The sequence below is a fragment of the Myotis yumanensis genome, unplaced genomic scaffold (genome assembly GCF_028538775.1).
Source record: "Myotis yumanensis isolate MYYU_CA2020_CCGP unplaced genomic scaffold, mMyoYum1.0.hap1 SCAF_15, whole genome shotgun sequence".
NCBI classification, from domain to species: Eukaryota; Metazoa; Chordata; class Mammalia; order Chiroptera; family Vespertilionidae; genus Myotis; species Myotis yumanensis.
Genome location: NW_027223766.1, coordinates 17917651 through 17934444, shown reverse-complemented (window position 1 = coordinate 17934444; position 16794 = coordinate 17917651). Strand labels below are relative to the sequence as shown.

Genomic DNA, 16794 nt, shown 5'->3' with positions numbered 1-16794 from the left:
TCTGAAGTAAGTTTCCAGCCATCTCTATATGCTTTGAGTTAAATTCCTCACAATTAAGGGGGTTTATGTGGTTTTGATTTTTCCTTATAGTTTATCTTTTAGTTTAAATAAGTATAACAATCTTTCCTCTTTTGTTATCGTATCCATTGAGCTTCCTACAAGCTTGGAGCGTGTGGAAACATCTCAACTGCAGCATATTAATTTTTGTTGTGAAAACCATGATTTGGAAAAAATATTACCATATGTAAGTTTTTAGGAATACCAGCACTTTATTTCTAGCTTAATTTTGTTTAGAAATGAGCATGCTTTTAAAAAAATCCCCTCAAAGTGCTTTATAGTATACATCACTTTTTTAACTAAAGTAAATTTATTTTTTATGTTTTAAACTTTTCGTTTCCACAAGGTAAAGAGGGTTGGAGTGGGATCCAGTCCCAGAAATACCCTGCTTAGCTCCTTGATTTTGAACTCTTCACTCAGCATGTCTCAGCATTCTTCAATTTATGTATTAAATTGTCCTGGGGATATCTTTTCTCAAGTCATCGTGAAAATCTAATGAAATGAGATAATATATGTGAAAGTGCTTGAAAAGTTAACAAAGAGGGTCCTCAAAGAGTTAGAAACAAAAGTAAACTTATTCACACTTATTTAGTTATCATTTAAACACATATGGTGTTCTAGAGTTTATCGTTTCCTGGTATCCCAGAATTTATTTCCAAATGTCTCCCGCATGTAAGATAAAAATATAATTTATCCAAACTAACAAGTTGTTTGACAATTTTGGTCACCAGTGTTCGGATGAACTTGTGATATATGTTTAAATTATTTTAAATGTCAGTGATTTAAACTGCAATGATTACCAGCATTCAATGAAGTGCTAGGAAAAGGCACAGTAATGGAGAATTAACTAATAACATACAAGTAAGGTGCAAAAGATTTATATAAACATTTGGGAAAAGGCAGGTTAATGACCTGTACACTTTCCCTAAAATATTCTTAAGTCCATGTATTAGATCCCCAAACACATTTATAGAATACAGACTTAGTGACTTTTTCTTAATCTTATTGTAAGAACACATTTACAAAACATTTTATACTACACATTTAGTATTCTGTCCTAAGATTTCGTCAGCTATTCTAGGTGGTTATATGTTTATGTGACCTAAAATTGGTGTTGCCTTGAAAAAAAAACTTACCTCCTTCACTGTAAGAAGTTGCCCATCTGTTAATCTCACAAACATCAACTGAGATGCTGGGGGGATGGTAAAGTTTTGGTGTTGCTCCTAGGTTTCACTCTCCTCCCTGACTCTCTTCTTTCATTCTTTCTTCTTCCTCTCCTGACTTTGTCAACCTCTCTTCCTCTTTGCCTCTAGGGAGAAGCCCCCAGTGGAGGACAGTCATTGAAACACTACATGGAAGAAGTGAGTTTTAAGGTGGCCTGTAACACAGTCTGAAAACAATCTATCTATCATATAGGATGAAACCCTCACGTGGGCTTTCTCCATCCGCCCGTAGGGTTTCCAGTCTATGCCCACCCTTTGGTCATGCCCACAGAAACAGGGTAACAAATAATGGTATAAAAATGGCTTTTGGTCCTCATTGGTAGGGAGATACGGTGTGTCAATTCATCCTGAAAATGAAGGTATAAACCTAGTGCTATTATGTATTTTCACTCATAAACATTTGCTGATATCCTAGTAAATGAAAAACACATGCTTTTTGTTGGCCATGTCCAAAAAAGTAAGACATGATCATTGCTCTTATGACAAGAACAATCTATACCAACTGTCTTAACAATTTAAATATGTAGATATTTGTGGAAAACCCATTTAGACTTCTGATTTATTGGGAAGATGTCCAAGGGTGCTCTGCATCACATGCAGTGTCTTTGTGCAGTTTGCAAATGGAATTTGGGGACTTTCAGGTAAACCAGTGCATAGAATCCGTAAAACTTGATCTGAAACCAATCCACAGAGGTCACTAAATTAGCCACCTGAATTGTTGCAGGTGAAGGGATCTGGGAGACAACTTGGTGATGATGTCATGGAAGCACCAAGTATTTGGTTCTCAGCAAGACAATCTGTGTCTCTAATTAGTCTATTCTCCCATGCACGAATCCATTCAAAAACAATTTTGATTGCCCTACTAAATGTACTGTGTAGTCCATTTGATTCATTCAGAATACTGAACCTATACTGAAACTCGCTTTTACTTCTAGATATCCCTTGGAAAGAAAAACCAGAGTGAATAGCACCCCTTTAAGTCTCTAACATTCTGAGTTTTCATGCTTGTTTGGAGGTGGTTGGAATTTTGTGAAAGGTACATGGAGAAGGAGTAAGGAAGGAAAAAAAGGGAATAGCCAGGCAGATGTTTTAAGTTCAGGTTAGAAAAATCAAAATATATGGGGCAAAACATTGGAGGATTGGAGCACCAACTTTAAATTTCCACTTAATGAATTTGATACAAAAATTGAATAGAATACATTAAGCAATTAATGTTGCCAAGAAGAGGCAGACACTGTTTTCAACATGTGCACCAACAGAATCACCCTTTAGGATTCTGTTTGCTCAAGCTCTGGCTCAGCATCCCACTTGCTGGTAGGGTGCCTTGCAATGTGTCTTGTATAGGTCTAGCACTGTGGAGGAAAGGGAGCATTGCAGTGTTGATATACGAAATGGGCTGCATATAGCTGATAGAACTTTTAAAGTGTCTTATATTAATTTTGCAGTTCTAAAACAACAACAACAAAAAGATCCTTATTTTCCTCATCATTACAAATGTGCAACCTAAATGTACAAGTTGTACACAATTGTAAATGCTCAATGTGACATGAAGGCTGATAATGTGTACCTTCTCAGTGTGGTGCTCAGACTAGCAACATCATCATCACCTAGGTCTTGTAAAAAATGCAAAATCTCAGGGCTTAACACCAGATCCAAAGAATCAAAATCTGCATTCTAACAAGATCCCCATGTAATTCATAAACACCCTAAAGTTTGTGGGCACAGCCATAAAGTGTTCTTTCCAATGTTATTTCTAGAGAGGAACTTCATACAGCATGGGAAAAAAATCAATGTTACATAATATAGGTAGAGGAACATTTTGTTAATAAATTTATGAGTTTTGTTTATTCATCTACTCTGAGGAATAATATTTTTGGTTGATTCAGGGTATAAAACCTCAGGATCTTAGGAGATTTATTACTGACTTTCAGTTTGAGTTTACAAGTATGTGTGAACTGCCCAAGGTAAGCCTTGCCTTTCTTAGGGGTTCAATTTCACATAGTATTTTTTATCTAATGTTGGTTGATATTTAGCTTTTAGCTCTTTTTAAAATCAATAAGTGATCATTTTTACAGTAAAACTAAGTTTGATCTTAATTAGTGAACTACTGACTTACTGAAAGTTCTTTTCAGACAATAATTATTGGATCTTTAGGAAATATATTCAAACTCTCCTTTATTGCGAACAAGTTAAAAATGTGAGCCAAAAATTGATAGTTTTTGTTTTTTTCCTCACTTATGCTCTTATTTCACTTTTCCCTCTTTCTCATATTCCTAGAAGCAGCAAACATTAAGGAACAGTGTGTGTGTGTGTGTGTGTGTGTGTGTAAATATATATATATATACACATATATATATGTGTATATATATATATGTGTATATATATGTGTATATATATATATATATATATACACATATATATATATATATATATGTATATGTATATGTATGCCAGAAGCATTGAAGTTAAAACTGAGCTAGCAAACATTTGCTTTTATTTAGTATACATTAAAACTCAAATAAACCATAGTGTTTACATTTTTAATATATTTAACATTTCTTGCTAAAGTTTGAACAACTCTTTGCAGATCAAAGTCTCTGGTTTTCTTATTTATTTAGTCTTATAATTAGTCAGAATCATAACCACATGAAGTTAGACAATTCTGTTTAGACCTAACTCAAAACTAAAGACACAATATAGTCTCCTCAAAAAAATAAAACATTTCTGGTCCATATTTTCTGTTGTTTAATGTGTAATTTTTTCCAGAATAGAGTTTATATTTTTGACCAAATAAAAAACAAGGCATTTCATAATAATCTACTTTCCCTAATCTTCAAAATTGTTCTGACAATTTTTAAAAATTACATATTCTTTACTTACAAGGCACTTAGTAACTCAAGGCAGAAATAATAATTTCACTTTGTAAAAATTTTAGTGTTTGGAATCATAATATCAACATTCATTGTACACACACACACACACACACACACTCACTCACAATTTAAAATAACTTATCAAAATCAAGGACTTCCAAAGCTCACTGTGCCTTTTATAGAGAAGCTGGTCTTTTTTAAAATCATATTTCTTTAGATGAATAACTGAGAGCAGCATAATATACTAGTTAGAAATTCCCTACTTATTAGAGAAATGTGTTAATTTAAACATACATAAATCAGATAAACATAGTGAAATTAAATGGTTGAAGGCCTCTGAAGAACTAAAGACTGAAGTTGATGATTTTTAAAACTTTTTCAAGAACCACTGAGAGCAGTTCTTCACAACCTCGGGAAGTTGTTGGTGAAGGCCAAAGGCCAGAGGCAACATACACAGGAGTGTGAACTAGCTCCAGGTGTCAAGCGGCAGCTTCACAATCTCTCAGGGTGTCAGGCAGGAAAAGAAGCCTGTTAAGTGACAGACCTTTTTCAAATCCGTGGTGGTTGGTTTTTCCAACTGTGCCACTGATTCTATGCTACAAAATATCTTAGAATCACTTCTCCTGCCAATTGTGTCTGTCTTTTCCCCTGTTTTATATTCTGTGATTGTTAATGCAATGAAATTCCAACTGTACTTCTGAAGGAGAGTGCATGACATTGTTCTTCTATAACAAATAAAACATAATGGAATTTTTATCATGCACAGGGATTTACTTTTTAAAAATTGAAATAACTATTATTTAGTATCATACTTTTATTCCACTTAGTAAACTAGGAAACAAGGAATTTTTTTTTTTTTTTTAAGGAAACTCACCTGTCATTGATATTCACTAAGAATTAATGCATGTAGTTAAAGGATAACATTTTTTTAAAGTTATAATCCTGGTTCTCATCTATACTAATAAAAGGGTAATATGCTAATTAGACTGGGAGACCTTCTGGACGTCCTTCTGGGCAAAGCCATGGTGGTGGGGCCGAGGCAGAGGCGGTTAGGGGCGATCAGGCCAGTGGGGGGGGGGGGGGGGGCAGTTGGGGACAAGCAGGCCGGCAGGGGGGCCAGTTGGGGGTGACCAGGCCAATGGGGGGGGCAGTTGGGGATGAGCAGGCTGGCAGGGGGGGACAGTTGGGGGCGAGCAGGCTGGCAGGCAGAGTGGTTAGGGGTGATCAGGCAGGCAGGCAGGTGAACGGTTAGGAGCCAGCGGTCCCTGTGGGATCAGGCCTAAACTGGTAGTCGGACATCCCCTGAGGGGTCCCAGATTGGAGAGGGTGCAGGCCTGGTTGAGGGATACCCCCGCCCCATGCACGAATTTTGTGTACCGGGCCACTAGTACAGATATAAAATGATCATATGTCAAAGATTTATTCAACTCATTAATTAATTAAGGAACCAATAAGATATTGCAACAAATTCAAAGGAGATTTCAAACCCTCACATATATAGTTAAATAAGGAATCTTGAAGTGAAGTTATAAATAAATGCAAAAACTGGCAAACCTAATTTATATCCATAGGATAATTAATTGCATTTAAATTGACATAATTTGCATGTATGTGGACAAGAATTATTTGTACTACTATACCAGTAAATTTTTATAAATTACATAGTTGTAAAATGGCTCAAAGTCAAGTGAATGACTCCGAACCTATATCAAACCAGCTAATTGGAAGGGGAGGCTAGAAAAATTGTTATGGGTCCAAATTCTCTGAAAGGCCAAGACTCAAAATACCAAAGTTTGTTGTAAGGAAAGATTTATTGATTGAGAAGTTGCCAATTGAGAAGGTAGGGGTGCTAGCAGTTTCTCAAATTCATTTTAAGAAAGTACAGAATTCAGGCTTCTTTTATGTCAAGGGATGGGATGGGGCGGGGGGGGGGGGGAGATAGGAGGGGCTATTTCTGTAAAAACTCAAGCCCCAAGCAGAATTTCTCTAATGATTAGCATCTCTAAATCAGGCACTGTTAGCCTGAAGACCATTGAAACAATGTAGGTGTGAACAAGATGGAGTCATAGATACCCAGCATTTCACTGTTACAAAAAGACTTAGCTTTCATTGACTACACTCAGTAGTGTTTCATTCATTTCAAAGCCTTTTACAACTTTATCCTACAATTTATTTTGTAATGTTTTTCACAATCTACCATATTTTTTCTATCTTTATTATTGACCCCTCTCTTTTCTTTTCCAAAATCCTATTCATTCAAATTTATAGCTTCCCCAAACTTATTACTTCCCTTCTTGGGTTTCAATTGCCCTTTTGCAATCCTCATAAGAAGTAAGCTACAGAAGTATAATTAACTAAAAATTGATGGATTTCAGCCTGATAAGACAGGACATTTCATTAACAAATATAAAGTTGTTTTCAAACTTTATTTATTTAAATATGTAAATTATATGTTTCATTTTCATGGAAGTAGAGGCTCGATTCTTTGTCAGAAGAAGCAGTCTCTTCCACGTATCTAGAGTGGAGTGTAGTTTTGTGTTGATTTTATATGCAACATGTTTCAGGGATCCTTATTTTATAGGGATCCTATGGTTATAGAAGTAAAATAAAAGTGATTAATCCTTTTTGAAAGGTGGAAACTAATATTTTGTGCATTAGTTTTATTCTTAACCAAAGGGAAAGTAATATTTAGTTGGCTGAATTGAAGTATCCATTGGTGAAAATATGAGCAAAGGAGCATTTTTTTCTCTAAATATATTGAAGTTTCAGGGTCACACATGACATAAATCACTGATTGATTGCATTTAGAGAATCCAAAAATAAGCTAGCCATGTGGAATAACAATACTGCTGGAGTTTATAAAGCACTCATTCTGTTAGCAGATAGAATGATACGTTGATACAAGACTAGCAACTGTTTTCCATATGACACATGTCACTATTTCCCACCACTCCTAGTCCCTGGACATTTGCATACTTATGGTGAAAGTGTTTTTGAAAAAAGAATGAATGGCATTTCTTCGAAAAACAATCCAAAGAACTTGCTCTTGGGAATATGAAAGAGTTTGTTCTATGCTCAGACCCAGTTTAATACTCTTGTAGAAAATTTTTTTCATAAACTGGCGAAGAGGAATGTCAGTTGTTGTGTTTAAAAATATCCAAGATTTTAGCTCCTTGACCCCATCAAAAAGAATTATAAGTAGTCTGATGGGCTCAATTTTGGACACACATAGTACTGCCAGCATTGATAAAGAAAACAGGCGCATTACCAGCTGTATTCAAGGGAAAACCAAAGCAAAACATCTAAAGTTACAATATAGCAATAACTGAATTAACAAGTGAATGCTGCTTATCTGCTCAAAAGTAAAGTCATTAAAAACAGAAACCAATTGATTGTATGGCTGAGTATTCTGAACTGTTGTGGGAAAAAGTAATACAATTGACTTATTAATCATCTCCTCTTATGAAAACAGATTTTAGTATTTGGGTCGAAAAGCTAATTAACCAAAATACCTTTTAAATTAAAAACACTTTTTCATGATCACTTTACAGTTTACTCTTTTAAATAAAAAGCTTTAACCATTTGATTTTTACCTTACAAAACCAAAATGAGAAATCTTTGATAGTTCTTCAAACATTAGAGACTGCATGTTCTATTTTTTAAAAAACTGAGGAATGTGATTTCTTCTCATGAAACTTTTTGAAAATTGACGTCTGCTGTCTTAACTATTAGGGAATTTTAAATCTAAGATTTTTCACATTTATGCTGCTGCTTTAGTATAGACTCAAAGACCAAATCAAATAATTAGTAAATTTGAAAAAAAATAAGTGAAATCTTAAAAATAAACACTGATTTATATCTAAAGTATACATTTCACGATTGAATATCTTTAATTATTTGCTGAGTTTCCTCCTAACAGTTCGAGAGATTATCTAATCCAGGGCCTTCACTCTCTTTATTCTATCTCAAGAGGGGAAGTGATATGCCTTAGAGCAGCGGTTCTCAAACTGTGGGTCACGACCCTTTTGGGGGTTGAACGACCCTTTCACAGGGGTCGCCTAAGACCACCAGAAAACACATATATAATTACATATTGTTTTTGTGATTAATCACTATGCTTTAATTATGTTCAATTTGTAACAATGAAATTGGGGGTCACCACAACATGAAGAACTGTGTTAAAGGGTCGCGGCATTAGGAAGGTCGAGAACCACTGCCTTAGATTTACCAAGATAAAAAGCTGTGACTCATGACCCCTGGGCAAGGACTCTTCACTGCCAAACCCTATCTCACAGGACAGGAATTTATATTTTAATCTGATTAACAGACTTTTTTTTTTTTTTTTTTTTCAAGAGTAGCTCATGTGATATTTTAAAGTGAAAATCATTTTTAAAATGTCGTGGGGGTTTTTTCAGCATTTTAAATAAACTTAAAAAAATTTTAGAACCATTTTAAGATTACAGAATCTATTGAAAAGATAATATAGAGAGTTCCTATATACCTCTTCTCCAGTTTCAACTATTATTATCTATTATTATCCCCTACTATTAGTATGGTACATGTGTCATAATTAATAAACAAATATGGATATGATATGAGTAACTGAGCCCTTACTTTATTCACGTTTCCTCAATTTTTCCCTCATGTACCTTTTCTGTCCTAAGATCCCATCCAGGATATGTTCTGTACTGCTGGCTCCTTAGGCTCTTCTTGGTTGTGACCATTTCTCAGAGTTCCTTGGTGTTTAATGACGACAGCAGTTTTGAAGAGTACTGGTCATATATTTTGTTGATCATCCCTTAATTGAGATGTGTGTGATATTTTCCTTATGGTTAAACGGGGATAATATGTTTTTTAGGAGGAAAACCATAGGGGTAAACTTTTACTTTCATCCCATGCTATCAAAGGAACATACTATCAATAGGAATTATTGCTGTTGATGTTGACCTTAATCACCCGGCTTTAGGTAGTCTTTGTCAGGTTTCTCCACTGTACAGTTATTTATTCTTTTTGCTTTCCCTTTCCATGTTGTACTCTTTGGGAGAAAGTCACTATATTCAGGCCACACTTAAGAAGAGGGAAGTTATTCTCCACTTCCTTAAGGATGGAATTTATACTAATAGAAGGGTACTATGCTAATTAGGCAGATGTCTTCCAGACGACCTTCCGGACGTTCTTCTGGACAAAGCTGCAGCAGCTGCAAGGGCCAAGGCTCAGGCAGCCGTGGATGCTGCAAAGGTCCAAGGCTCAGGCAGCCACGGGTGGCTGCAAAGGGCCCAGGCTCAGGCTGGCAGTGGCAGAAGCAGGGGGTTTATGGTGGCACCTTCCTCTGATCTGCCAGGTCGCCTCCCCCAGAGGGAGGCCAGACTGCGGCTTAGGCCAGGGGCCGAGGCAGAGGCGGTTAGGGGCAATCAGGCCAGCAGGGGAACAAGTTAGGGGCTATCAGGCTGGCAGGGGGGCAAGGTAGGGGTGATCAGGCCGGCAGGCAGAGGGAGTTAGGGGCGATCAGACAGGCAGAGGGGTTAGGGGCGATTAGGCAGGCAGAGGGATTAGGAGCAATCATGCAGGCAGGCAGGCAAGCGGTTAGGAGCTAGCGGTCCTGGATTTCGAGAGGGACGTCTGACTGCTGGTTTCCCTGTGGGATCGGGCCTAAACTGGCAGTCAGACATCCCCCGAGTGGTCCCAGATTGAAGAGGGTGCAGGCCAGGCTGAGGGACCCCCCCCCCCCTCCTGTGCATGAATTTTGTGCACTAGGCCTCTAGTATCTACATTAATATTTGAAATCCTTCTGCATGGCATATTGGTCTATTCATTTATTTAGTCATTTATTTTTATCGCAATGAGTTTACAAATATTTATTTTATACTTTAGGTAATAGCCCAATGCTATCTTATTGATTGATTGATTGATTGATTTAGTTTTGCTCAAATTGTTCTAGACTTGGCCACTGAGAGATTTTTTCAGTTGACTTTCTTCATCCTTTTGAAATATCCTCATTGTGTGTGTTGTGTGTGTGTGCGCGCGAGCGAGCGAGCATTTTCTTTCTGGCAATACCAGATGCTCTAGACATCTTGTATATTTTATACCTCAGTCCAAGAATCAGTCATTTCCAAGTTCTTTTGTGGGAAAATGGTATTACAAATTAAGGCGAGAGTGGTAGTTGTGTTCTTTGCTATTGGTGTGTCATTGTGTTTAAGTCCTCTCAGCTGCCAACTCTAATACATTACACATGGATCATTCTAGCCTTATTTATCTGTAAACTCCCACTGCAAATATATACTGAGTGGCCAGATTATTATGACCACCTGACATTTTTAGGCAAATTAGGTATGATTTCGCACTGAAGTTGCTAGAGGGCCAGATCATTATAAACATCTGAATAGCACAACATACCTAAGTATCATTGCTGATCAAGTTCATCCTATCATGTTGATGGTGAATGAAGTACTGATAGGCTGTTCATAATAATCTGGCCACTCAGTGTATATATGTAATGTGTTTTAGAATTGTTAATCTCTATACCCATACAAAAAATGTTTATCAACTATAGTACAGTTATTATGTACAGTTCCTTTTGCTTTTGGTCTTTTAGAGTGCACTTATTTTCAGTTACTCAGGTCAGCACCTTATTCTTTTGTAAGTTGTTTTAGACATTTGTAATGCATTTAGATTATTTAGATTATTTTTTAGTATTTTGCCTTTCATCCTGGAATTCCCTAATCATCTAATTTATTTTTTCATTTGAATACATCAACATTTACTCTGTAATGTGAAGTTCCATGGGTTTTGACAAATGCTTAATGTCTTGTATTTACCATTATAATACCATGCAGAATAGTTTTACCTCTTTAAAAGATCCCCATGCTTTACCTATTCAACTCTCTAACCCTCTCCAAAACTCCTGGAAAATTCTGCCTTTTTTAAATTCTAAATTGGGACTAAATATCTCCAGAGGTAACCATCACAATCAAGGGATGTTCCTCTCATAAAGGAATTGATTGATGGATTGATTGATTGATTTTAGAGAGAGAGGAGAAGGAGAGAGAGAGAGAGAGAGAGAGAGAGAGAGAGAGAGAGATGGATTTGCTGTTCTACTTATTTATGCACTCATTGGTTAACTCTTGTATGTGCCCTGACTGGATATGGAACCTGCAACCTTGGCTTATTGGGATGATGCTCCAACTAACTGAGCTACCCCACCAGGGCCATAAAGGAATTTTTTTAAACAAATGCTTTCTGATGTAGTGTTTCTTAGTGATCAGGGCTTGTGAGCCTTTATTTTTTAGATTTGTTTTCAGTTACTGTTGGTATCTACACTAATAAAAGACAAACATACAAATTGACCGTACCTTCACTATGCCTTAAGCCATGCCCACCAGCCAATCAGAGTGACAATATGCAAATTAACCCAAACAAGATGGCGGCCGGCAGCCTTGGAGCTGGAGCAAGCAGGAGGCTTGGTTGCCCCAATGGTGGAGGAAGCCAAGCTTCCCGCTTGCCATGGCGGGCTCTGAGCTCCACTCAAAGCAACAGTTTTAATTATAGAAGATAAATAAACCCCAGATACCTGCTTTCAGCTGGCTGTGGCCATGGAGCTGGAGCGAGCAGGAGGCATCCCTCTCGCCCTCCCTGGCCAGCTCTGAGCTCCTATCAAGGCTACAAAGTTTCAATTATAGAAGGTAAATAAATCCCAGAATAAAAAAAAAAGAAAAGAAAAAAAGGAGAGGCTGGGAGCTTCCGTCGCTGGGGGGCTTGGCCAGCCTGAAAACGGCCCTCAGCCCCTCACCCAGACTGGCCAGGCACTCCAGTGGGGACCCCCACACCCTAAAAAGGGTGTGGCCAGCCTGAAAACAGCCATCAGCCTCTCCCCAGGCTGGCCAAACCTCCATGGAGTGAGGGTCCCCACTGGGGGGGGGGGGGGGGGGGGGAGGCTTGACCAGCCTGCAAACAGCCATCACTCCCTCACGCAGGCTGGCCAGGCACCTCAGTGGGGACCCCCACCCTGAAGGGGGTGTGGCCAGTTGCAAACAGCCATCAGCTCCTCACCCAGGCTGGCCAAGCACCCCAGCAGGACCCCCACCCTGATCCGGGACACCCTTCAGGGCAAACCAGCCAGCCCCCACCCATGCACCGGGCCTCTATCCTATATAATAAAAGGGTAATATGCAAACTGACCCTAACAGCAGAATGACTGGTCACTATGACACACACTGACCACCAGGGGGCAGACGCTCAATGCAGGAGCTGCCCCCTGGTGGTCAGTGTGCTCCCACAGGGGGAGCTCTGCTCAGCCACAAGCCAGGCTGATGGCTGCCAGTACAGCGGTGGTGGTGGGAGCCTCTCCTGCCTCCTCAGAAGTGCTAAGGATGTCCGGCTGCAGCTTAGGCCTGCTCCCCGCTGGCAAGTGGACATCCCCTGAGGGCTGCCAGGCTGCCAGAGGGATGTCTGACTGCCAGCTTGGGCTCGATCCCCCAGGGAGCGGGCCTAAGCCAGCAGGTGGACATCCTCTGAGGGGTCCCAGACTGCAAGAGGGCATAGGCCGGGCTGAGGGACCCCACTGAGTGCACAAATTTTTGTGCACTGGGCCTCTAGTAAAATATTACATTAGTCTCAGGTGTACAATATAGTGATTAGACATTTATATATCTTATAAAGTGATCAGCAGATATGTTTAATACTCATCTAACTGTAAGCCTTTATTTTTATCTTGCTGGTATTTATCTAAGCAACATAAAGCAAACTATCTCAACTTGGAGTCAAACATCATTGTAAGTGGGGGAAGATGATGAATGAATTTGAGAGGACAAATGAGTGAATTGACAGGTCACGTTGAGTTTGTGTTTTTAATTTTCAAAATCTGTTTCAAAATATTTTCTTGAATCATGATTCAATAAATTTGAAATTGTTACTTATATTTTATTCTGAAGGGGATCCATCCTCCCTTGCTACCCTTCATCCTCTCTTCTTTTCTCTTCCTTACTTCCTCCTATGCAAATGTTTACTGAGTGAATACCTATTTTTTGCCAGGTACTATATAATAGATGCTGGAAATGCACAGGTGAAAAAGTTATTCCTGTCCTTAAGGACTTTCCACAATATTTTTGAGGCAGGCATATATGAAGAGGCAATTACTATATAGTAATAGTTGTTCTATTGGTGCAATAGGCACACACTGGAATAGAGGAGTGACTCTCTCTTGGAGGATCAGGGAAGATAAGAGAGATGACACCTGCCTGAAGGAATGTTCATGTTTGAGATAAATTTAGTGCATTTGAGGCAAGAAGTATGATCTGTGAAAACATCTTGGCAGATCAGACAGGATGACAAAATTGAGGAGCTACCAGTTAATTATAGCTGGAATGGACGTGTCGGTTGAGGTGGATGGAGATGGAATTGGGGGCAAATCAAGCAATGAAGGTCCTTGAGTTTAGATCTTATCCTGGGAATAATGAGGAGGCTACTCAAGGATAGTGAACAAGGGGATGGCACTTTAGAAAACTCACTTTGGCAGGAAACTTGTAGGGGGAAAAATAGAAAGCATATGAAATTTGATCCTAGAAAACTTCACAGATGGCTATTACAATCAGGTTGGAAGATGATGAGGGTCTGCTTTAGGTCAGTGACAGAAGTTAAGGAGCAGCGAAGTAGTATATGAGAAATATAATAATAAAAATAAGGAAATAAATAAAAGCCAGACTGACATGGCTCAGTGGTTGAGCATTGACCTATGAATAGGAGGTCGCGGTTCCATTCCATGGTCAGGGCACATACCCAGGTTGCAGGCTCGATCTCCAGTGTGGCATGTGCAGGAGGCCGTCAGTCGATGATTTTCTCGTCATCGATGTTTCTATCTCCCTCTCCCTTTCCCTTCCTCTCTGAAATCAATAAAAATATATAATAAATAAATAAATAAATAAATAAATGACGTGCAAAGAGGAAGGAGGTAGTGACTTAGTACTGAAGGGTGAAGTTGAGAATGTTCTATATATCCCACTAAACTTTATTCTCATTAGAGGGAACTTGAAGCCTTGATGACAAAGAGGTACTATTTGTGCAATTTTATATTGAATATTGTATTATTAAGTTTCCAAGAATAAGTGTCAACATTTCCACAAAAGTGTTAATTCAGGAAGGAACATGGTCAAGATATTTCTTCTCATTAAGACATTAAATCTTATCAAAAGGGAAGAAAATTTGAAAAAGATTTTAGAGTTTGTGGCATGTCTATAACATGAAAATGAATTTAAACTTAAAACTCTATAAGGAAATTTTTATTATAGTTTATTGGACATATAATTTATGGAGACTGAAGTGTTCACCCATATTAGTATTCACAAGTTTATTCTAGAGTTTAATCTGAAATGAATTTTCTTTCTTTGGCAGGATGATTCTTTAAAGCAATTGCAGGTGGTTCACCAACCATGGATCTTGCCAAGTGACACAGAAAGTGAAGGAGTGGAAGCAGAACAAGAGAAACGTGAGTAGACTCTACTGTTTATTGACAGATTGCTTTTAGCCAAAGGAAATCTACACTGAAGGTCTATTCCTTTCATAACATCAGATGTTGTCTGCAAAAAAATTCATACTTGACTAGGAAACCATGCAAAGATAAGCTATATTTCAGGTATATAGATCTTGATTCAATTATGTCATAATTGTGTCGCAGAGAACCATAAACTAACTTTCTGAGAACAAGTACAGAACCTTACAAGAAGAAATTGTTCTTCTTGAACACTAACATAAATATCCATTTAGAATGTGAATCTTCTATCCTGTATAATAAAACCCTAATATGCAAATTGACCAAACAGCGGAACAACCAGTCGCTATGATGTACACTGGACACCAGAGGGCAGACACTCAATGCAGGAGCTGCCCCCAGCCCGCAGGCCCCAGGCCAGCCAAGGTGGGTGCCAGTGGGGGCCCCCTGATCACCCGGCCGGTCGCCCCACAGAGGGAGGTGACCGGCAGAAGCAGGGGCAGGGGCGGTGCCAGGCTGGCCAGCGGGCCGCGCCAGGCCAGCTAAGGTGAGTGCCAGTGGGGGCTCCCCGATTGCCCTGCCGGTAACCCCACAGATTGTCCCTGATTGCTGGCCAGGCCTAGGGACCCTACTCGTGCACAAATTTTGTGCACCGGGCCTCTAATAAACATATAATTAGATCAGTGATAACTTGTGATTATTTTTAAAAAATCAAAATATGTTAGGAACAGTTTATTATTGTATATAAAATTATCATTATTAGTTAAATGAGCAAATCTATACATATAAAAACCTAAGTGACCATTAAAACCAAACGACTGGAACGACCAGAACGACTGGTCAACTGGTCACTGTGATGCACACTGACCACCAGGGGGCAGACACTCAAAGCAGGAGCTGCCCCTGGTGGTCAGTGCACTCCCACAGCCAAACTTCTGCAGCTGGCCAACCTCCCCCAGTCCCTCCCCCTGGCCAGTCCCTCCTCCCAGCCAGCCAACTTCCTACAGCCCTTCTCCCTGTCCTTTCCCCCAGCTGGCAGGCCACGATTGGCCTGGCCCTGATCTGCCTGGCCCCGATCCGGTCTGGGTGAGAAGGCTCCAATCGGCCCTGATCACCCGCCAGGCCTAGGGACCCCACCTGTGCATGAATTCATGTACTGGGCCTCTAGTATATAGAGAGAGTTGATCCTTAAACAATGCCTAGTGTTGACCACAAGCCTTACCAATAGCATAAACAGTTGATTAACACATTTTGTATGTTATATGATGGTCTTCCAAAAGGTCTCTGAGGAACTGTTCACTTTTTTTCATTTATTTTTAAGAATTTCTCAGAAGTTCCTTAGATTGGATTTCAATGGACCTATCTTAAGTTCTTTGATCCTTTCTTATGCCAACTCAAATATGTTGTTGAGACCCTTTAGTGAATTTTTTCATTTTAATTCCAAAATTTCTATTTTGTTCCCCTTAATAATTTGTATGTTTTAATTGGTAGTCTCATTTGGTGGAAATTCATTCTCATGTTTTTAAAAAATTTTATTTGACATGATTTCTTTTAATTCTATGACTATACTTATCGTAGTTGATGACAAGTTTTGTGTGGTAAAGTCCATCATCTGAGTTTACTCAGGAGAGTTTCTATTGAATGTTTTTTTCCTATTTATGAGCCACACTGTCATGTTTATTAGCATGTTTAATATGATTTATAAAGCATGTCACTTTTTGGTTTGTTTGTTTAAAACTGGACATTTAATATAAGGTGGGAATTCTAGTAATTGGACCATCTTCCTCCCATCCCATTTGTTCTTGCTGCTGTTGGTTCTTGTTATTATTGTTGCTATTTTTTGCTGAGTGACTTTGCTGAACTAGCTCTATAAAGTCTATATTATTTATTGTATGCAGCCACTGAAATCCACACTCAGTAGCTTTGTAGTCAGCACATTCAATCTTCTATGAGTATTCAGAAAATTCTAAGGTTTCACAAGAATTTCAGGGCATCTGAACTGACACCAGGCAATAAATCCTCAAAATTAGGTATATCAACATTTGCATGTGGGGTAACTTATCATCGTAAATATTTAAGGACTTACCTTTAATCAATAAATATAAAAGTAAATTAATAACTAGTGTTAATTATCTGTTGGAAGCAAAACATTCTAATGCCA

At 38.6% G+C, this 16794-nt stretch overlaps 1 protein-coding gene across 4 annotated transcripts in view; it reads left to right on the top strand.

Moving 5' to 3' along the window:
- CUNH8orf34 (chromosome unknown C8orf34 homolog) overlaps positions 1-16794 on the top strand; it is a 249830-nt gene that overhangs the window by 221068 nt on the left and 11968 nt on the right. For 3 of the 4 annotated variants that reach the window (XM_070391951.1, XM_070391950.1, XM_070391949.1), the window contains 2 exons: positions 1371-1418; positions 14537-14630. In XM_070391951.1, coding sequence (XP_070248052.1) covers positions 1371-1418; positions 14537-14630 — 142 coding nt within the window. The remainder of the gene's footprint in view (positions 1-1370; positions 1419-14536; positions 14631-16794) is intronic. The other variant, XM_070391948.1, reaches the window with a different exon arrangement.